We start from the raw sequence: 25,052 nt of genomic DNA, 5'->3' as shown, positions 1-25,052 counted from the left end.
ATGTACATGTATTTTTTACACCTCTAAAGTAATTAATATTCATAGAGATTTTTAGTTTAATAAACGATTGATTTTATCAATAGTGACAAGCAGACAAGGAACAATATCTATTGTGTTTTTTTCTCTTCAAAACAGATACCAGATTTAAATGTAGAATAGAGAAGAAAAATTGCGTTTTGGATAATCACCAAAAATTTTAACTGTAATGTTAGGAGTATGTATGTAACTTGCGCGTTTCATATCAGAATTATAAAACCTATATATCAGAAAAAAAAACATTTTAAAATATTTATCTGATGTTGCTATCTTCTTTACTCTAATATTATTTGCATGAATATTTTGACGAATTTTATATATTTAAATTTTTGCGTATAAAAACTATAAGTGTAATAATTAATATCAATAACAATTCAGATGTAATATAATAACTCATTCAAAAACCAATCTAGATATTTTTAAACGTTTATTAGCATGTTTTTTAACTATATAGTGTTTTAATAATAAATTTTCAATATCAATTTACAAAATCAATTGTTGAGCTCTAACGGTATCATTATTCAGAATTGATTTCTGATAAAATTATATATTTAATTTATATTATTACCAAATAGATTGTGTTTCACAAAACTGAAACTGCTTCTTCTGGCGATTGAGATCAAAGGCGGCGAAGAAGGAAATGATAGCAAGATTTCTATTAATCCCCGAGGTGCCAAAATTCAGGCCAACACCCAAGGATTCTTTATAGCTCAATCAGCAGACGAAGTCAAAAGGTAATAAATCACCTTGTATTTGTATATTTAATTTTTAAAAATAACTAATTAGTTTAACGAAAACATGCTAAAAATATTACTCTGATGAATGATATTTTTCGAAGTTAAATTTGATTTTTTTACATTTTTGCTTTTGTTTAAGATACTGCATGGGATTATTGATTATATTTTACGTTTATCATATATAACAAAAATCAAACATTGTTCGATTATGGATAAACTGGTGTACGAGTAAGTAATTTAACACACTTTATGCGGGAAGAGTAGTTTTATCCGCTATTCGGTTTGTTAGACAACCCCAGCTTTAGTCTCTCTTAAAATTTTATGTAACGAATATTATATATTTTTTAAAACATTATATCAATAATAATGAAATAAAATGTATTCTCTGAATCACTGTTTCATAGACATGTATGAAATTTTTAATAATAATAAATAAGTTTGGTGAAACAGTGATTCAGTAAATTTATTCACTTTTATTATAATTCAGAGGGAATATATGTAAACTAAAATTATGTCTTATGCTCTAAAGCAAGGCTTCTAAACTTTTGTCCTTCGGGACCCCATTTACAATTGCGAGTTTCTTGGCGACCCGGCTGATATAAAAAAATAAATTAATATTTTTAAATAATTTATATATTTGTAACATTATACATATGCATATAAAACTATATAGTTTAAGAATTTATTGAGAACATACAAATAACAAGTGATGTTATAAAACGATATAAATATTTGACATTAAAATCACTCGCGACACCAGAATGTTTCCCCGCAAATTTGGGTCTCGACCCATCGTTTAAGAAGCCCTGTTTTAAAGCATTTATTTAAACTTGATAAATTTAATTAACAAAATCAAATTTAATTAATAAAACAAAATTAATACTAACCCATATTCTTGAATAAAATATTAACAAATTTATTTTGTGACGAGAAAGGTTTTAAAAGTTCTTTCTTTGGTGGTGATTATACTGAATCAGTACAATTGCCATTATCCTGGTACTAGTGTTAAGTTTCCAAAATTTTAAAAAGTATTTTCATATATATTTATACATGCAATTTTTGAGCATTTTTTTTATTTAATGTTGAAATTAATGTAGTCATAATTAATGCAATTTTAGGAAAAATTAAATATGAAAGTAATTAAGTCAGTATAGCTATCCTTTTGATTAATTTCCATGACACGCATGTAAGATTTTTGTTTAATATTTTTTTCCACGAAATAATTCTCATGATAGGCATATAAAATCTCATGGAGCAAGCCAGTAATTGTTGAAGTAAATGTTTGCTAACGAATGTTGTCCATGAGTAACAACTAAATAAGTCTGAAATATATTATTTATGAGAGAATCTGTTTTGGAGATTCGGAAAACTATACTGTCTACTGACTACTGACTATTAAATTATTTTATTTAACATCATAATTTAATGTAATATTTTTTATTTTTTTCAGAGCTTGGTTTTACTGCAAGGCGTGCCATGACGACATCAGGGACGAGACATTGATCAAGAAGTGCAAATGCAAAAACTGTGAGTTTGTTCTGTGCATTTTTATGTTCTATATTTTTGGTTTAATTATTAATTTACACTCCTACATTATATCTGATGAGAAGTCTATGTTTTATCATATCTTTCTCTGAACTAACATTTTACATGCATTAAAATTAGCACTAATCTATAATGTTGTGTTATATATTTTAGCACTAACTTTGGTAAAACTTAAATTTATCTATCCCACAACTAAGTTTCAAAAAAAAAGTTCAAATATGTTAATAACAGCATATGTTTCTTGTTTTTCGGAGATTATTTTACATTTATCAATTACCACGCATAAAAAATTATTCTTAAATAATGTTTATTAATTTTCATCTAAAATTACAACCAATTTAAGCCTTAATTATAATGCATGTTTAATCCTAAATATTATTATAAAATTACCAATTTAATAATGTGTTTATAATATAGATTGACTACAGATGGGTTTGTCTGTAATATTTTTATTCATTCATTTCGGCTCCAGATTTTGTGCCAAGTTTGAAAACACTTTTCAAATTTGAGCATAAAATAATTAATAATTTATTGAATTATCTAAATGAGCCGATTATATTTTCGTCCTCCCTTATATTGCGAGAGCAAATTTAACATTTCTCTGTTTCGCCAGTGGTGGTACAGCAGAGGACTAAATATGGGGGCGATTTAGGTAACTGCTGCATCCGACAACATCTGTGTCTGACAATGGCTTCTGTTATATCACAAATTAACAAAAATATTTTCTATATACACTTACATTTAGTAAGATTGTTTCTTTTCAAAGTATCAAATGTTTGTGATATGATATAAGCCAGTCAGAACAATGAATTGAAAAAAACGTGCTTGAATCTACTGTCGCCTGATATATCTTGATTGTACAAAATGTTTGGAACACTTGTTTATCATACTTATATTTTCCTGAAATTATTTTTCAATTTTGATTTTTTTAACTATTTTCGAATTTGACAAACCTGGTTACTATTAAATTATTATTTTTTGTATTTGGTTTTTTATGAACCAAAATGAGGGTTTTTAATTTCAATATTGATTTCTTATTTTCTAAAATGTTCTATACATTTTGTATGATTATTAAAAATTTTAAATAACCAATTTTCTTCTAATCCATACTGTAAAAATCGGCTTTGGTGATTTTCAAATCGCATTAGCTTAACTCAGCACCGCGTATTTAACTATATATTAACAATTTGGTAGCATTGGTCGGTAAAACAAATATCATAAAAAATGAATTTATGAAAATAATAAGTGAAACTTTGTCAGGGTCATATAAATACAAGCTTTGGCCTTATTTTTATTATTTTGTAAATCTCATAATTATTTATGGTTGCAATTATTACTATTCTTTGATTTTCTAACACACAAAACGTTCTTCATTTGTACATATTACTTTTTCGGTTAAAATAAAAATAAAAATATTTTTTTAGTTAAATTTCATCATTTCTAACTATTGTACACATAGTTTCTCAATTAATTCTATAAAAAGTTTAATTTCGTGGTTTTCAAACTGTGGGGCGAGTCCTCTGAGAGGCGCAAGACTATTGCAAAGGGGACTTGCGGTTGTTTCCATAATATAATCCTTTTTTCTAAAATAAACCGAAAATTTTGAAATGTAATAAAAAAAATTAACGAATAAATAATTATATTTATGTATATTTTTACATGATATTTATTTTGTATTTTTAAATTAAATTAAATTATAATTGAACATTTATGAAATTAAATTCTAAAAAAATTAAGGGAAGAGCAACACTTTTTTTGCAAACGGGGGTGCGCGGTACAAAAAGGTTGGAAACCACTGGTTTGTCATTTGAACCCACATGGTAATTTAGATTTTGTTACTTATTTTGTAAAATCTTTACAAAGTTTCACTTTGAAAATTTAATTAATTTTTATATTTTAAATATACGGTGCTTAATTTGGATTGTGATAGCATGACTATGACCAACTGAAATGTTTACCTTCTCATACACTGTTTGCATTTTGAAAACAGTTTAGAACAACATTTTGTTAATACACAAAATGTTTTAGCACCAAAAGCCTATTTGAAAAAATCAAATATTATAGATGAACATTTTTTTCAAATAAGCATTGGTTACTGATTCCTGGAGAATGATATAATTGGTTTTACTGATTCTACTTTTATCACAACTTTTTATATATCCCCTTCTTTCATATGTGCACATTTTCTTCTAAACTTTTTATATTTGCATGATATTTCAATTATACTTACAAAACTTAAAACAGACATGCTATCCGATCAGCATATTACACTAACAAATATATATTATTTTAATAAATATTGAAATAAATATTCCATGGTGGTAAAACATAATGGGTTTATAACAAGCTATTTAAAAAACTTTATAAATTAGTCGTTGTCTAGAGTTCGAACGTAATATTTTCATTTTTATTTAATAAATAAGACTTGTTCTAACATATTAATACTTAATTTCAAGTATGTTTTATGTAGGAACAAACTTATGATAAATAAATCTTGCAAATAAGCTGTTGTAAATACAATTAAGCAATGGTTAAAAGCTTTGCAATTTATTTTTCGAACGCTATTTTAATATCGTCTTTTGCTATAAATTGTAACTAATAATATAAGCTTGCACAGAGACGGATTTAGAATCGAAACGATATTTTTATAAATATAATATTTATAAAATGCGTCTCTGTATATATGTGTAAAAAATGTTGGCTAATATACATTTTTATTACAGCTCTGGTACTAACGCTTTTACATATAACAACTTGCTGTATATTTTTATATTGTGTAAAAATATTTGCTTATTTATTACTAACATCCATTTTAATCGTAATTATTCCTTGCTAATGCAATGCTACGTTTCACAATAATAAGATTTTAAAAAATAAATATTAGGGAATTGAAATTAAAGCGAATCCAATAAGAAAATGCAAAAAATTACTTGGATAATATATAATACCAATCTATTTTTAGTGTTTCATAAAATTATACAATTTTGCTCAGGCACGTGAATGTCTAAAAACGTAACTTACTATAAAGTAAATATATTTGCTAAAACCATTTGCTAGTATATAAAAAAAAATAATTGTTTTTGAATTTTAAATAAAATTTTCATTAGCAATCCAAAATAATTTTTACGTCAGAGAATCGTTTGTGCTTTTTCACTAAAAAATATGAATTAATTATTTATGTCTTCTACCGGCAGCTAATCATTATAAAGTACTTTTAAGACCGTTAATGATACATGTGTTTAATATTAAAAAAATAGTATCAATGTGGCATTTGCGAACAGTGTCATGACAATGGTACTTGCAGTAAATAAAAAATTCAACATTAGCAGTACAAATATAATTTCGCGTGTCAAAGGCAAACGTGCCACATATAATAAAAACTTAAAGATCACTCACATCCAAAACATGTATTTTTCCAGTAATGAATTTTTGATATTTCAGCGTGTGTTATCGCATCACTTATCAACGTGTCATTATATTAGATCTAACACGTGTGTCCGTGTGCCATTTTATTTTCTATTTTTATAATTACGTGTGTTTTATTTTATTTTCTGTTCGTCCCGAACACATTTTCTGTTGGCCCGTTTTCAGATGTCGGCATGATAATGATGCAGACAGGAATGGTGAAACAAGGCCTGAACTCTGCCAGACATGCCTATCTACATGGTATGGAAACACCACTCAACAATTACCAAATTTACACCACATTTACACTACATTTTATTTTATTATTTATGATGGTTGTCTACCTAATTGGGTTCATAATACTGAGTATGGATAATTCATTGCACAATTCATGGAGTAGTTTCAAACTATTTAAATAAGCAAATGAGATGAATATTTCAACTGCGAGATGGAATCTATCCTTTATTAGCGCCATACTTGCTTCCATACAGCAGTTATTTTTAAAATGATAATTTTTAATCTTTTATATTGTAAGTGATTGGAATTAATTTTCTAGTAAATCAATTGAATGTTGTTTTTTTTCACGTTGGAATTATTTTTTTGTTAATCAATTGAACGTTGGTTATTCCTTCGTTATGTTAACTTGCCAAAGGAGAAGATTGTCTATTGGCTAGAAAATCCGACTTGCTAATTTTTCTTGGCGTTTCGCATCACTCTGCATAGATTGACATCAAGTTGTCTAATATCAATTGGATCTAATAGTTCTGAATAAAAAGCGATTTTTTTTTGAAAAAATAAACAATTGAAAAAAATTTGTTACAAGTTTAAAAATCGATTATTCCTGAAGTGGCAAAGTGGTTCTTAAACTTAATTGGGTATTATCGCAATTAGTAACACACCAGTATCACAATTGGGTATCAGTGATATGCAATTCATCTTAATGATGATTGGTAGTCCTTCATCAAACATTAGATTAAGGAATCTTCCCGAAAATGGCCTCGTTTTTGATACTGTTTTTTAGAGTGAATCGTAGGGAAACCAATAATGCAATCAGCGTGCGGTTTTTTGCATTTAACTTGTTCATTTATATACTTTTAACATACATTTTACTGAATTTTTACTGTCTTTCATTTGACCGTAAATTGACTTTGAAATGTTCCTCACGAAAAATACGGTTGACACGATTTAGCTCAGGAAAGTCGCCTGTAACAAAAAAACAAAATGATTTAGTGTTTTTAGGACTTTGGCTATCTTTTGACACGAGAAATTTGGGAAATTAAACAATTTTACGATATGATGAACAAACAAAAAAAATCTACGCTTTCAAGATCAAGAATAGCTGTAAAAATCATTGAAATGAACAAAATCTAATAAACTCGTATCCAGCGATGGCCAAAGTCATAAAAAACTAAATCATTTTCTTTTTTGTTTCAGGTTAAATCTTTTGGTTTTTGAATTTTTGGGCAAAATCGTGGCAACCGTTTTGGTGTACATTTTTAGTAAGGGACATTTCAAAGTCAAATTACCGTGAAATAAGAGACGGTAAAATTTATGTTAAAAGTATAGAAATGAAAAAGTTAAATACAAAAAACAGCACTTTGATTGCATTATTGGATTCCCTACGATTCATTCTCAAAAAACAGTATCAAAAACAAGGCCACAAGGTAGGAGACCCCCTTAAGTCTTAAAACAAACAGCTTTTAGGGCAAGTAATTCTAAGCAATTCTGATTGCTGTTGAAGCAAAAAATCTTAATGATAGTATATTGCTTTGTAGAAAAAATATTCATTTTTGTAAATATAAATAACTTAGCATTGCGTAGAATCACACAACAACAACAAAATATCATAGCTGAATTGATTTAAGTGTAAATTTTTTCATTTTACTCAGTATATGAAAACATTATTAACCCTTACCACTCGGATGCCGCCGCTCCGGGGGCAAAATACATATCAATTGCCGAATGGAAAGGGTTAAGATAGACAACCTTCTTACACATACCAATCATTATACAACCAATAACACGCCACAGCTGAAGCTAAATGTTATTTCGAAAAAACATGATCATTTTTCATTAATTAATCTTAGATTTTGTGTTTCGTAACAACATTCATACATAATATGTATTTTTGGAAACGCTTATTAACGCAGGCATATATTTTTGGAGGCATTGTCTAGTTTGTGGGCTTAACGTATTTTTGAAAGCTTACAATAAATAAAGCTGCGTGCTTGTAGCTTATTGTGTGCAAATACAATTTTTAAAAAAAAGTAGACTATTAGGAATTACGTCAGAACTAAATTTTAAATATTCAATTTTTGAGTTTAATAATTTTATATTAACTAAATTAATTGTTGGATGTAAAATTTAATGAATTTCTTGCTTTATGACGCAATTACATAAACCCTATTTTACATTTACATTTTTTTCATTAACAACAATTACAATTCAAATGTAATCTGGCGAAAACTGAAAATATGTAATCAAATATTAATTTGATTTTTACATTTTTTGTATTGCATATGCTTTAGCAAATTTTTTCTACCTACGCTTATTCATTTTTGTAATGCGCTTCAGAAGCGTAATTTTGATGTAAATCAGTGGGCTTATTCGTATATAATCATGTATTAGAAAATGTGCGCTTATATAATCATATATTATAATAACAATACCTTTCGGCGTATGTTGTGTTCAAATGCATAATTTATAATCTAATTTTATTCGCAAAAGTCATGAATAAAATATCGCTGCAAAATCTGTTCACTCCATACACTGCGCTCGCCTATGCAGTTGTACAATAATTTTATATCATTATACTAGATAATGTTTTGTACCAAATGTTGAATTTATATCATATTTTGTCATTATAATCGATATGGTTGATTTAATAAATAGGCTATCCTTTATCAAAAAGTTCTAGAAAAGCGGAATCATATTTTGCAATTTTATATATAAATTTTATAAATTTGATCTATGTAAAAAAATTAATTTTAATAATGTTTTGATTACAAAATATACACACAGTACTCTTATACCACGAGACTCTACATTCCCAGAAATAAAGTACATAATCTTTGGAGTAATGTGAGTAAAACTTTTACCAAAAAAAGTTTAAATGAAGGCTAAATAACTAAATATTCTTACCAAACTTCTTATAATTACAATTTCTTCTGTTTTTTTTTATAAAATGCTAAAAATTCTTTGCAGCAAAACTTTCTCTTCATTATTTATTATTAGTGTGCCAGTTTTTATTAGTATCAGATTTTTTGTTATCAATCATTAGAGTTATTTTTATTATAAATTTCAAGCGCTTAGTTATTAAAATTTTCTACCACTACTAAATAAAGGATCATAATGAAAAAATTGATAATAAAGTACTTATTTTTCTAAATACTGTAGTGGAGACTGGGTACTACTTTTCCTTGATCAGCAATAATTTTGTTAATTCACCAGTTAACTGGGAAAAAAGTAAATTAAATGGTAATTTGAATATTTGTCTACGCGGGAACACTACATAATATACGGAATACAATCTTCCAAAACAATTAATAAGTCATGAAATCAAATCAGTTTCACGCCCCCAGGACGGTTGTGACAAACATAAAATTAGGTTAAAAGATCAATAGCTATACAACACCGAAACTACTTTTATTATCAACACAACATAATGATAGCAACACAACATAATGATTTAGGCAATCACAATGCTTTTTAATGTATTATAATATAAAAAAAATATTTTTTTAAACAAAGTTAACAAGAAATAAACTGAACTAGCTGATCACTTTCTTCTTATAATTAATAAATTACCATCAAATTAGTTTTATTATAATTTTTTCTGTAAAATCAGTTAACTAATATTTATCAGTTTAAATAATCAGCTAAAATATTACAGTAACTATGTATCAATATGCTCAGATCTTGTCATGGTAGCAATTGCAATAGTGTCTAGACTATCACCTTAGCATTTTACGTGGAACCAGGAACCACATGTCTTTTGGCCTTTAATCCATCCTATGCCACCCTACTTTCAGAATATGAGCTTTCACAAGTCAGACAGGATCTTTCTCTTGTGTTGTTTTTTATTTTGTATTATAGTTCAGTTAGATTTTACTTTACATGTTCAGCCTTTCATTCGAAAATCACATAAAAAATATGTCACAACCATAACCAAAGAACACTTTTGGAGACAAATCATCGTTAAAATAAACTAAAGGAGAAATCGAACCAAAACGATTTGACTCTTTAAAAGCAATGCTGTCTACAGATCATGTTAATGTAGGGCACTGAATGAAAGCAATAATGGGAACTTGTTCAAACAAACATACTACATCTTTCTTTTCTTGGACACTTTCTCAAAATCAATATGGTTTACCTATTATATTGGCTGTCACTACCTCACTACCATAACCTGGCATAACCGTACCCAGACTTCTCTACTTCAACATTGTTGGTAGTAGCATTCAAAATTTTTTGGATTGGGTTCACATTCAAGTAGGATTTAAACAGAAATTTGGCTAACTCATGATTATTCTAAAGCAAAATACTTTATTTCGTGGGTTACTACTATAACATCCAACTCCAAAAATGAACTACCTAAGAATTTACACAACTATAGATACACAACATAACAAAAGGGCAGAGGTATTAATACAAGTTTTCTAGGTATTTCAGAAAATGATTAATAGTGAATTTTATCATGATTTTAATACTTATAGCTTTGTTTAAAATTGGATTAATGAAATTTGTAACTAATGACAAAGTATACAACAAATTTTCATCAATCCAAGTATCGCAGGTCATTTCCCTTATGCTGAGCAACGTAAACGAGAGCGTGCCAAGCAAATAGTAATGTGAAATTGATGTAATTTAGGATCTATTAATTGTATGTGTGCGATTGCGAAAATGTTGTGCATTAATGATGTAAAATAATCTTATTTATAACCTAATTCTTTCTCTTTGTCGCTTTGCATCGCAGTGGCTACGTTTCGCAAAGGCGTACGGGCTGTGCAAATGGTCGGCCGCGCAAGTACGTATACGTTGTAAAATTGTTTATGTCAAATTTTGTCACGTTTCTTTATTTATTTACACTTGATTTTATTCGTTTCACTTTATTTTCGATGTTGTTTCAGGGGAGCAAAGTTTTTTGTTTGTGTTCACAATATTTCAATTGAAGTACAATATTGAAAAATTACGAGATTATATATGTGTGTATAACCTAGATGAAGTATATAATACATGATATATAGATTGTATGGCGTGATTATAACTAGTAGAGATTTTTTTAAATTATGAGATATTTTATACAAGACTATTATATAAAAAAAACTTTTCATACGGTGATCCTGAAAAATAAAGATAACGATATTAATGGACAACTAATGTCGCTAATTATCATGTGAGGGTATTTTGCTTAGAAATTGCTTAAAGTTTAAGCTTTTTTAATTATAGTAACATAAAACATTATCCTTAATTGTACTCCGTTTGATCAACGGTTTGGTTAGGACGAGACTAAAAACCTCAAACTTTTCGGAAAAATTAAATATTCTCCAAAAAAATGTATAAAGTTACTTAACAATAAATGTATATTATGTAGAGGAAATACGAACAAAATGATATATATGGACAAAATGACACAGTGACAATTTTTATCTAAAAATTGGCTAGTTTTATTAACCTTACCGCGACTCAACAACATGAAGAAAGCCATAATAACAATCATGTCAGATGTTAAGCGTCATTGTCACAGTCTTGTTGCAATAATCAGTTCAAACGTGTTTCGCGCCGGGAAAAGTTTTTTGATGGTGTTTTTCTCATATTTTTTGGGGGATCTATTTATTGATATTTGTAATTAATTCAACTAAAATCAATTTACTTATGCCAGTACTAGTGATTTCGATCAATTTTATTTCAATAATCAAGTGTTTGGTCAATTTTAATTAATTCAATGGACAATCAATGGACAAAATGACACCGCACTGTTTTGCAAGGGATAAAAAATCGGTAAAAGGTGATTGGCTTTTAACTTCTTCTTCAAATATGCAAGATATAATTGCTAAAAATATGCCAAAAGATCCACCGGCTTGAAGAAGAGACTTGCATTTGTGCAAAACCCTCTTTTACCTTTTAAGATTAGTTACGATATATGATTCGTGCCTTCTTGGTTCATACTTTCTGTGCTAAATTTCAAGGAAGACAAAACGATTTATTTGTAAACTGTTTATTTAAAAATTAGCATCTCCGTATGCTCTTATTCTATATAACATTTTGTCCGTACTATATAGACAAAATGGTTTATGAGATCAGTCGCATTTTTTCTTAATAAATATGATACTATAGTTCCAACTCAATTATAATACTATGTTACTGGTAGTCAATGAACCCAATATGAGAAAAATCGCTTCAAACTGATCATAATACTATTAAATAAATAAATATCATTAAAAACAAAACACCATGTCATTTTGTTTGCACTTCTCCTATATATGTTTGTAAAGAGTAATATTTATTTATATTATCTTTGCAAACACTGCACAGATTTTCCTTACTATTTCTTCATTTTGAAATTATTATATTTAACAAAATCTTCTATTTTATTCTAAATTTTAAATAATTATTTCAATATCGCCATGAAAAGAACTATCTTCGGTTATTAATAATAATAATTTTATGATATGCGCTGTTTTTGTAAATTTCATATTAAAGTCTTTAAAATTACCATCAGTAATAGTTTTTGTAAATAAAAATTGTTTTCATTAAGTGTCTTTTAATATTTCATTATGTTATCATTAAGTGTTTATTAATATTCCATTATGTTGTCGATTGGAATTAATCATTTTTTAAGTTTCATTTTTTCATTTTTTCTTCAGCTGTTGGAATATTTTTTAGTTAACAGCTCAATTATTGCACATACTTAGTAATTGAACATATAAAATAAGTATTTAAAAATCTACAACACAATCTATATATAATGTATTTTATAAATAATTTAAACGTTTATATTAACCATAGGGTCTCCAACTTCTAGTCTATATTAATAAATATTATTTAACAATAATATTTACTAAGAAACATAATTTGATGTTGTAGACTGTTTTATATCTGAATATTTTTGTTGGAGATATAGAAAATTGGTAGAAAATGGATAGATAGATAATGAATTCAATGGATTAATATTTCACCGTGATTATTATTTTTAAATAATTAATTAAATTAATTGATGTTGACTTATACAAAATATCATGAAATTTTAATATAAATATGAAACCAATGAATTCTCAATTATAGATAGACCAAAATTTAACCAAAAGCGTTTAAGATGAAACAAACTAGTGATAGATAATTTTATCTTAGTTATTGTGATTGTTTTTCGTGTTGTTCATAGTTTTTTCTTTCATTTGTTGAACCGTGACAGTGAATCAGTGGATGAATGGTTTGGAATCACGTACGTGGAACTTTGTTTGATGTTTCAATGTCAATATTAAAAGTTAATATTAAATGTTCCAATCCAGATTTCTTGAATATTGATTAATCTTTACATAATAATAATATAATACCTAATCTTGGAAATTCAGCAAATTTAAATTTGTTTTGTCCCAAATGAGAACTTTTTCTATCTCTCAAGAAGAATGTATTGATGTCTTAAGACTGCCATTTTTTATCCCACGCATTAATTTTTTTCAAAATACGAAAGATTTTCGAAAATTTGTCAAATTTTAAGTACATAAAAAGAAAAAATCAAGCATTAAAATTACACTACTAAAAACTTATTTTCTTTCAGTAAAGATTTTTCAAATATTCCATTGATGTTGGAATCTAACTTGTTGAAAAATTATTAAATGTTAGGATTAGTACGATGTGCTGAACCGCTTGAACTATTTTATTCTGTACATATATCTATCTGAAAACTAAACAATACCGTGAAGTCCACATAGTCTCTATTTTTCAAAACTAATTAATTTTTAATAATATTTTACTATTAATGGAATTGTTTAGTTTCCTTGAAATATAAGGTCTTAGTATGCAACTGATATTTTATTTTCATTAGGACTTCCAAAGAGAATCAAAATTTCAGTTGATATTTCGACTTTATTAAAATTTACCAATTAAAATTACTAACATAATATGATTTATCAGTTATTTTAGGGTTGCAAATTGCGGTTTATGGTTATTCATTTACTATACTGATTCCTTATATTTCCCCAAATGACCCGACCAACACTTATGAATATCTATATATTGGGCGTTATAGATATCTGATTGCATATTCTAAAAATACTAATACATTCACAGAATGCGTAAAAATAACTATTTAAACATTTAATAAATATTGGCTACATTTTGGTATTTTTAGAAAATGACGAACTATTATATATAATTTTTAATGAAACTGTAGGCCAGGTTTTTTCCGTTTTGTTCTGTCGTAATGTTGTATGAGAGTTGTTGTACATCGTTGTGTTAATTTAAATATTATTATATGTGTACATGTGTTTGCGATATGAAATTTATAGTGAATTGAAGAATGTTAACATGTGAAAGTAATAATATATTTTATATTAAAACATACAATAATTCATCGTGGCAACACTGCCAAATTAGTACTTGCACATGTTATAATTCTTAACTAATCTGAATATATACTTTTATTACAATCTATCATTTTCAAATGAATATTTTTGAATTTTAAATAATGCTAATAATTTTCTTTATATTTATTAATAATAGTAAATACTTAACTTAATTAACTCAATTACAAAAACTTAAATTCAATTCAAAAGTTACTCTTAACATAGGCTACATAAATATTCTCAACTCGCTTCTAACATCTTATTGAATTAGTTCGTGTAAAATTTTATGAAATATTTGTAAAATTTGAATATATCACAAGCATAAAATTATTACTTCGATGTTGGGCAAACTTTTAGTATTGTTTATCCGTATCAATATTACTAATTATCTTATTGAAGTCTAACTAGTATAAAGTCAAACAGAAAAATTTGAAAAATTTTCATAGACAACTAACGAACCGGGCAAACTCTGTTTCACCAGCAGATGGTTTCAATTTATGTAACATTTCATTTGGTGATTAAAAGATGAAGAAAAAAAATTGCCTGCTGTTGAAATTGAACAAAAATTTGCACAATACACGTGATTGATTTGATGGTTTCCAATTGAAATGTTGGGAAACGAATAACTTTTTTTTTACTTTTTTGCACAATTTCATAGTGAACACAATGCCGGGTTGTCACATAAAATTAACTGAGCAGAGAGTATCTTTCAAACAAATGAGTAGCAGTCAAACAAAAAATATTAGTTTGTAGTACATGCTAAGTATCAGAGATTACGCTCTATCGAAAAAAGATTTTTCCGCTTTTCTGTTGAAATTTTCTTTGCTATAAACCTCACGGAGCCCGAGACCTTTCCAACGAATGCAAAATCGTCGAAATCGGTTCGTGCGTTCTGGAGTTATATCGTCTAGAAGGAAAACCCGACTTATTTTTATATGATAGATATGTAAACTTGATTCTAATTTATTTAAAAAAAAAGCTCTATGTTCTTTTACCTATTGCATATTATTTTTATTTTAAAATAAATTTAAAGAGAATTGTTAGCACTATTTACTTATTATCTCGATTGATGGCAAAGACCGTCGTCTGTATTTGTGTTGTGTCGATGTTTGATGTATTTGTTGGTAAATTAGTACCTATCCAGGTATTTTATTAATTTAATCTGATTCGATACTTTTATTATGCTGTCTACTTTATTATGTTCACCGAATATTTTCCATTAATATCGCAACACAAATGAGGACTTCGTTCACTATTTCTGATACGTTTCACGTTATTGATTTCTATGTTTTATTTTTATTTTAATATTTTGTACGATTATCTTTACTTTAAAAATTCTACCTTGCAAACAGGAAAATGCAGATTGAAACGAGCACACAAGGTTTAAGTCTTCAGACTCTACTAATGCAACTTTGTACAAATTAACTTACAGTCGGTCAAGTAAGAGCGTGGCCGGGTTAATTTATAAAAATAATTATTTTATGAAACTTCAATATTTATATATGCATTGTATACGTTAAAAGCAAGGATGCAATTTGGTCAATATGTGTCCAGTCACCACCGGAGTGGACAATTGGCTGGCATCTCCGACGCCTGCTTTTTACTAATTTAACGGATTATTTTAGTCTGACGGCTCTATGAGGGGCAGGGGATTTCAATTTAACGGCTCAATGAGGGCAGTACGTGCTCATATAGAACTTTCATCAGTGAAAATAACATTTTCAAAATCTCTAACAATATTTTCATGTGCTCAAGCGGAAAAGAAGCACATGTTTTTCAGTCGTCAGAGGCTTTCCCTTCGTGTTGCGCCATTTTAGATCATGAATACAAAGAAAAATTCAGATAGTTTTGTAGATATTTTTGTAGATATTTCTAAACATTTTGCCATTAATTTTGCTCGTCCTTGCTGCAGTGTTAAAGCAGGATTCCGTAAATACCCATTCACTGTTCTTTTTTCTTCTTTTTTATTTGAACCACGTTCTGATAAGTCATCGACATTTTTAGCATTTTTATATAGGTGTATCGAATTCTGTACAAATGTCTTCAACTTTCTTATATGTTTAGCAGCAGCTGATTGCTACATTTGGGTACCTTTAAGGTACATGCAAAAGGGCGCAGCCTCGTAGCGCGACGCGCAACTTAGCACTCATGGCGTTTAACGTAATTTTTTCTCAAAAGATCAACTGCAACTAAACCTTTTTTGACAATGCATCAAGGACAAAGCTTCACTTTATCGGCTCACGAAAGAATTAGACCGAAATCTTTCATTAACTGTCGTTAAAGTCGGCCACGCTCTTACTTGACCGACTGTACTTTGGTGATGAATATTTGGCACATATATGAAAATATTTCGGATAAGTGTATATCTGGTGTGAGATTCTATCTATAATGTATTATACATAAATTTTCACCCAATGAATGAAATCGAAAGTAATCCAAATAAAATTGGGATATAAATGGTTGTTTACTTATATAGTCTGAACAACTGAAATTAGTCGGTTTCTTGCTAAAAACATCAATATTCATTATAATGATGAGCTTGAAATATGTGATGATATTTTTTTATATATCATTCTAAATATGAAATATGTTGAATAGTAATTATATAAATTTAATATATGATTTTGTTTAAGTGCAATATTCATCGCCATCGTTGTATATTCATAAACTTCTTCTCCTCTGACTGACAAAACTTATTATCTATAAGAATGTACTGTGTTGTCTATTTAATTAAGTTATCTTATTTTCTTCATATATGTTTTATTCTTTCAATATACTCGTATGTGATCTGTCTAATATAATTTTATATGTTGATGCAGGCGATGAAATTACTTACACAAGTAAGTTAGGATTGTGAAAATCGATTTATACCATACATGTATAGAATTATAAATGTATTTACACATATGTATTTAAAAAAGTGAAAAGTATACACATACACTGTCACCTAATAATGTCAAAACGAATCACTAAATCGCACTCAAAAAGTTCACAACCATTGAGATATAAATTCACACAAACATTGCCATATGGTGAAAACAAAATGAACACTTTTTGAATTTAATTGCACAAATCAAATCGATACTTGGTAGAATTATAGTTCACTATAGATGAATAGAAGTCAAATCACTTTAGAGACGGCATCACGCATTTGACCATAATTGAATAATGAAAAATCTTTTTCTAGAGATGTTTGCAAAAATATATAATCTTCCAATTCCAAGCTTCTGAAAATATAATCTAGAAAAATCTAGAAAAAGATTTTGTTTATATAAATTTAGATTAATTGCTTAGCTCGGCTTGCAATTGTACGCACTATTAAAACCGCATGTTTAGATATCTCTAAATAGATGTTTTGATGTGTAGATGTAATATATTAATATATCCTAATATAGTGATCAGAGATTAAGCATGCTGCAATCTACTGTTATTAATATTTGATGTATATTCTAACATAGTTGTGACAAACAAATCGTAATAGCAATCGGATATGGATTTGTGTACTAATTGGCATTTGTAATTAACATTATCATTAACTCAGCTATTTCTTCATAAAGTAGTTTGATCTATCAACCATAAGCAAATAATTTTAATGTGGTATAAAATAACATCCTCGCTGAAATAAAGGGTAGTAGAACTAAGTTAGCGTTATAAATATTTTTAAAACGTATATATATTGCCTAAACAATATTAAGTTAAAGTATAAATAATTTTAAAATTTAAATTGAAATTTCATAGAACTAATCTTATATCTTGTGGTAGTACTAATTCCTTCTAGCAAAATATTTCTTATGTAATATTCGCAAAGCTTTTGAAGATATTCAAATTATTTTAGTTTTTAAAATAAAGCAAATAGATGAGCAAGGAATAACGGAATTTGTATATTTTAATAAAAACATTAACTCATTAGGAGTTATTTTAAATGTATGACAATTATTGTTTTAATTTTTTTATTGAATTATGTTTGCTCTCTATGTTATAAAGAAATAAAATCCGTGTCTGGTGGGGTTTTTTATACGAATTGCTAGTCGACACTCTCATTAATGATACAGGTTCACAAAAACACAGCTTCACAAAAACAGGTTGTTTGTTTTGGGTGTGCGACATACATTTTTCATTGTATTTTTTACCGCTGAACTCGAATCTGAAGTCAAAATTGGGGGTCAAAATACAAAAAAGGCCGAATCTCCGAACTAGAAATTTTGCTGTGTAATAATTAAAATCTAATCATTTCAGCCCTATTCTTGGCCTATTTTCCATCTAATCTTGGCCCTATTTACCATAAATTTCTGCAACGATTTTTTCATCTCTGTTGAGTATCTTTTTGCAGCAGTAAATTGGAGGTAACTGCAAATATGTTTGCAGATTATCTGGGGCAATGTAGAGTAAATATGTCACCAAAATATGTAAATATGTCACAGTAAATTTTGTCAACCAAGACAAAAAATGCATTGCAGAAATCCGTTGATCAGGTCATTTATGGAAAAAAGGGTTAGGAAACGACAAAAATTATAAGATTTCAATTATCAAACAGAAAAATGTTTAAAGAGGAGATTTTTTTTATTAATTAACTTTATATAGGGTAAGTTATTGTATTCGTCCAAAACGTGAAATTGAAATTTTTTTATTTGCTGATTAGTTTTTGGCAAAGGCAAGTCCAATCATTTCGGAGATACAGAGCAAATAGTGCAGAAAATAGAAATCGAGCTTTTGAGAGAATGGAGCATCCGATTTGAATTATCCAAAAAGCATTCAATTAGTAATGACGGAGAGAAGTGGTGATTAGTTTTTGACAAAGGCAGGTCTAGCCGTTTTGGTGATACCGAGTTAAATATGCAAAAAAATTGCAGTTTTTGAGAGAACTAAGCGTCCGATTTTAATGATTCAAAGAACTTTTTGCTTGTGTTGCCAAAACAAATGCTTTTAGGATTTTTTTGTTTTTAATTTCAAAAAAAAAAATTGAAAGTTCACTAATAAAGAAACTACAAATAAATAATTTTAACTTTACAATTCAGTTTATATTAATCTTATACATATTAGGCAATATCCTTCATTTTAAATTCGATTAATTATGTTTTGTTTATTAACTTTTCTGTAAACATATATAAGTTACAGTATTTATAATAACCTGTTTAAAAGCATTTAATATTCCTCGAATAGTTCATTAAAGTACAGAAAGTTCCAGCATTTTGCCTTAAGGCACGATGCCATTCACGACTAGTTTTGGTATATTTCGGTTTTCTGCAGTTTGACTTCCAATTTTGACTTTAGATTCGCGTTCAGCGGCAAAAAATTCATAGGAAAACATATGTCGCTTACCTAATATAGACAACTTCTATTATTTTGTGACCTGTCTAATAAACCAAAAATCTTTTAAGTTTTATTTGAAGGATTTCCAAAGGGTTTACGCGGTAAATTTATAAAAATTATTTGTCCAAAGTTTAATTATACATATTTATTATTGGACTTTTGATTTGCTTATGGTCTATTTGGTAACGAAGGTAATAATTACGTTCCTCTATGTAATAATTATGAGAATCATAAGAGAGCATTTAAGCCTCACTTGAAAAGTTAGTGCGTGTCAAAATTCTGTTTTTGTTTGATAGCTGAAAAGTAATGATCTCTGTTGATTTAGATATTGATCCAAGTCGGTTAAATATTATTTGTACCTCGATATGGTTGAATAAATCTGTCACTCTTTTTAAAAGCTCGTTTGTGCAAAAGTTCTATTTTTGTCCAAAAGCCTATTGTTAGCTGAAAAGTATTGATCTCTATATTAAGTTCTATTCTAATTGTTAAAAGTCGGTTTAATATTATTTGTTTCTCGATATGGTTGATTGAATCTGTCATTCGTTTCAAAAGCTCGTTTATGCAAAAATTTTATTTTTGTTCAAAAGTTTATTGTTAGCTGAGAAGTTTTGATCTCTATATTGATTAAGTTCTATTCTAATTGTTAAAAGTCGCTTAAATATTATTTGAACCTCGATATGGTTGAATGAATCTGCCACTCAGATATAAAAATTTAATTTAAACGATTTCCAATGAATCCCTATCCGTGCGTTATTTCGATTTGTCCAAGTGTTGCTCGTCGGGCGCAGATTTCTCAGGGGCGTTTGGTTACAGATGACCACCATCCGGCTCCGACGTTCACGCCGCCCGAGTTGCCAAAGAAGGTACACGTGCGCGCTCTGCCGAACGCCGCCGGTAATTTCAAATCTACAGAATCAATTCAATTTCTATTCTATCATCTACTGTTATCATCAATTCTGTACTTATATTTAGACTTTTTCATCATGACTTTCACTGCAAATACAAATCAACACAAAATTATTGACAAGGGCATTTACCAGAACCACAATAATAATAACTCAAGTTTTGCAAAACTTTCAGCACATATAGCACACCTAGTAAATTAAAACATATAATTTTATGATAAATGAAACAAAGAAGTACCTACTCAGCATACTCTTGCTGCTAACATAAGTTCATACAAAAACTCTTCGCTTTAGTCCACAGCCCGTGACCAAAAAATATAGTATTTTGGATCATTTTTATACCAATTTTTACTTAGTCCACCTTTAATACAAAAAATAGTCTCCATAGTCCAGTCATTATAGTAAGTTCACCTCGGAATTCGAGATACCCAGCTGTAAGTCTGTAAATACTTGTATATTGATCTTTGAAAGTTGTCTCAAAACTAGGGTTTGTCGGTTTTCAAAAACCGGTTTTTTGGCGAAAATTATGGAATTCGAAAACCGTTTTTTTAGTGAAAAAAGTAGGTTTTACTGTATAAATGGAAAATGACAAATATAAAAGATAGATGAAAGCGTTTTGATTCTTATAATCATATCATTTCTATAGCATTTGATATCTTATCAATCTGCAATGGTTTCCAGAAATTGTATATATTAATTTAGATTTTTATACCAGTGTATATATTAATTTAAATCAGCGTCACTTCTTCTTGAAAAAGTAACTTCTTCTACTCAAACTTTAAAAAAAAAAAATTAAACTCTAGAAGTGACAAATTAAAGAACGAAAAAATTAGAATTATTATATCAGGCTTTAAAAACAATTAAGCATAATTTGGTCGCAAGCATGAGAGTATTTTCTATTTCATAAAATTTTGTGTGTAATCAAAGGACATGTGTAACAATAAGTAGCAATTTGATAGACGTCATCAGTTTTTTAAAATCATATAAACAAAAAAATAATTAGAATGTTTCAGATTAATTAATTACAAATGCTCGGAATAGAAAATACCTGAGTTTAGCTTAATTGTTTTTAAAACTAAGCTTGATATTAACAAGTATGTATCAAAATGTATCTAGCATTTTTTTATTTAAAAATTTATTCGAAAACTTTCCTTTCACCATCATGAAAATATTTTCTTTCTTATATGTGAAAATGATGCATAAATAACGAATAATTATTTTCAAACTTATTTAATTAAGATAAACTATTATTTTTTAGTTCTACTAATTAAAATTAAAATAATTTTATTTACTATCTATAAAATTGAACTATAAATAAAATTAGTCAAATACTACTCTAAATTACACTAAATTTGCGGATCAATTACAGAGTCTTCGAGCAAAAATTTATTTTTTATATAAAATTCTAAAACCGGTTAAAACCGGTTTTTCAGTCAAATTAAAATTCGAAAACCGGTTTTCTGAAATGTCGGTTTTTGTATAAACCCTAGTACATACACCCCACTATATGTAGGTTTTGAAACAACTTTTAAATGTTAATATACAAGTATTTACAGACTTACAGCTGGATATCTCGAATTGCAAGATTCTTACCTGATTTAAGCTTAAATGACTGGACTACCATTTAGTTTGTTTTAATAATTCGTTTAAATAACAACAAAATAGTACTTGAACTGTAAATAAATCATATACTTTTTAACCTAAATGGTTATTTATATTATATCTAAATACTAACTAGTTTTTAAAAATGCAATTAAAACAAACTAAACTATTTGAGCCGGGCGCTTTCATTGCTTTTCCTAATTTGGCTTCAGAACTATTATAATCATTAGCTTTCATCCTTAGTTTTTTCCAAATTTTACAATAAAAAATAAAATGGGTTGCACGTTTTAAAAAAATCTGTTTTATTTTAAAAATATTCAATAATGAAGCATAAAACAATATTAAAGGCTAATATGAATGTATCGATCAATAATTGCATCGATTTTTTTTATTATAATTTCTGTTTTATGCATAATTATTTCATTTTCCACCAATTTCAGGCATGTGCTTGCATATAAACCAATTTATGTCTAATTTTGCTGTTCATTCCTCTTCATATTTTATGTTGCATTTGACCTGGCGCAGTTGAAATTACTTCACAAAAACCAGTAATATATTTAATTATTGTCTAACTTTAGCTAATTGAAAAGCTACGTTCGTACTCAATGAAAATTTAATTTTTTATATTTGTATAATTGGCAGTTCTAGACTAAGTACAAACTTAGCTTTTTTAAACTGTCATTGTTAGTTTATATTTAGGGGCTGTTTAGAATAGGTGAATATGGATTGATAATAGTAGAAATTTAGTGGGAAAGGTAATATACTTTACTAAAGACTTTTGATTCATATTTTAGGTGAAGCTGCAAGGGATCGAGAAGATTTGAACAGTAAGTGAATTAATAATATGGAAATATTAATAATATAATTTTACAAATCACAGTAAATGGTAAGAATTGGCAAGCACTAATTATTGGATGACATGTTAGGACAAAATCGTGGAAAAAATTTTAGAATGTGGTTCATTAGTGTCATGGTTTCTAGCTCCGAAAATGATGTGATATTTGGAATAATAATTGATAGTAAATTAAGCGTAGAATTCATTTTTTTTATAATTACATATAATACTTGATATCTTTTACGACAGTCATTTTTATGGCTTTTATAACAATTTATAAACGTTCTTTCTAATCACATTGTTTCATTTATATAATTTTATTCTTTTAATTTTTAATTATTATATTTAAGTATAGGAAATCAGTGCCACGACCAATTTACTACAGTTCTATCACTTTTTGATACTATTATAAAATTGATCAAAAAAAAGGAAATCTATGTATTTCTTCAATTAAAAACTCATAAATTCAATTGATAGAATGCAAAAATTTATTTTATCTCATGATTTTGAGTAATTTTGCGATTGCGTCGATCAGTGAAATCTTAGTAAATGTGGCTAATAATTACAAACTAATAAATTTCAGTTGTTAGATTTATTGCAAACTCATTTTGTTTAATTATTGTTAACTTCCCGTAGGGCAAGTTATAGTAATCGCAAAAAAATCAAAAATAAATTTTTTTATATATCTTTACGTTTCAGAGGTTTCTGAACATTAGAAAAAATGAATGTATGTGTGTGTGTGCGTGTGTGTGTGTATGCGGATACAAATTTTCGTCGACGATTTCGGAAACACCGATCAACCGAGTTGAATAATTCATTGATAAGCGGACGTGCTGATTAGTTTTTGGCGAAAGCAGGTCTGGTCGTTCCGAATACACGGGGCAAAAAGTGCCAAAATGGTAACTTGGTTTTTAAAAGAAAGGAGTGTCCGATTTTAATAATCCAAAAAACATTTTACTTGTATTGATAAGATGAAGAAATGATCAAATTTTCATGAAGACAGGCCTAGCGGTTTCGGAGATCTAGTGAAAAAAGTAAAAAAAATGCCATTTGGCGGTCAAAAATGATCATTAGACATATGCACATTAAATTATCAGATATTTTATAGAGATTTTAACAATAAGTATAAATTTTGTTTATATTCCTAAGGGTTCGTACTAATGTTTATCCGTTAGACGGCGACGCGTTGACATTTCGTCTCTATGCAGTTAAAGCAGTACGATTGTTTTGAAAAAAAAAAGTACAGAATTTCCAAAATATGTCAAAATAAACAAAAGCATTTTATTTCAAAAAAATCTTTTTTTCAAAAAAAGTAATTTTTTGTCAAATTTATAGTTTCTCAAAAATATAATTTTTTCGAAGTAAATTTTTTTCAACAATGTTAATCTTTTTAAAAAAATAATAATTTTTGGTACGGGAAGTTCCAGCAATATGCCTTAAGGCACGATGCCATGCGCCCCACTAGTTTATTATCTCATTTTTTATTGTTCATGATAAGTTGAGAAGCACGTGGCGCAAGTGGTAGAAATTTGACCTTGCAATCACAAGGTTCTGAGTTCAAATCTTGCGTTGCATACAATTTTATATCGAACTGTAGTGAAACCGATTTTCACTTGAAATTATAGACCAAAAATATGTTTTTAGGTAAAATTAACTCTTCTGGGTATTTAAAATATGTAAAAATATAATCACAACTGAAAAACATTTGGGTTCAAATCCTGCTTTACGTACAGCCTTATTTCAAACTGCAGTGAAAGAGATTCTCACTTGAAATTATGGACCAAAAATATGTTTTCAGGTTAAAATAACCTTTCTGGGTATTTGAAATATGTAAAAATATAATCACAACTAGAATGGATTTAGGTTGCCGTTTGTAAATACTAACAAAACAATTACTAAATATCTTCATAAAATAAATCTATTGTAATTTAAATTGTAGAAGTAGGAAATTGAAGTTACTTTTACATTTTCAGTGATAAATCGAAATCACAGAGGGTCAAGTATCCCAGGAAGTACACAAGTAGGAAATGCCACGAAGCAAGTAAATAAAGTCAAACCCAATGTGACAAGGTCTGATGGACTTTTATCACCTGGTTACAATAACAACAGGTAA

At 27.9% G+C, this 25,052-nt stretch overlaps 1 protein-coding gene across 1 annotated transcript; it reads left to right on the top strand.

Moving 5' to 3' along the window:
• LOC113371197 (calcium-activated potassium channel slowpoke-like) lies at positions 1–25,052 on the top strand. Its single transcript, XM_026611839.1, has 6 exons — positions 1–8; positions 612–770; positions 2,224–2,300; positions 20,411–20,491; positions 22,899–22,931; positions 24,913–25,052. Exons 1-6 carry the CDS (start codon positions 1–3, stop codon positions 25,050–25,052), a joined length of 498 nt encoding a protein of 165 aa, XP_026467624.1.

The sequence above is a fragment of the Ctenocephalides felis genome, unplaced genomic scaffold (assembly GCF_003426905.1).
Source record: "Ctenocephalides felis isolate EL2017-DRISC unplaced genomic scaffold, ASM342690v1 CF-g0.4_SCAFFOLD_01492, whole genome shotgun sequence".
Classification (NCBI taxonomy): Eukaryota; Metazoa; Arthropoda; class Insecta; order Siphonaptera; family Pulicidae; genus Ctenocephalides; species Ctenocephalides felis.
Note: the sequence above shows the minus strand (reverse complement) of the source record. Positions and strands in the feature narration are given on the sequence as shown.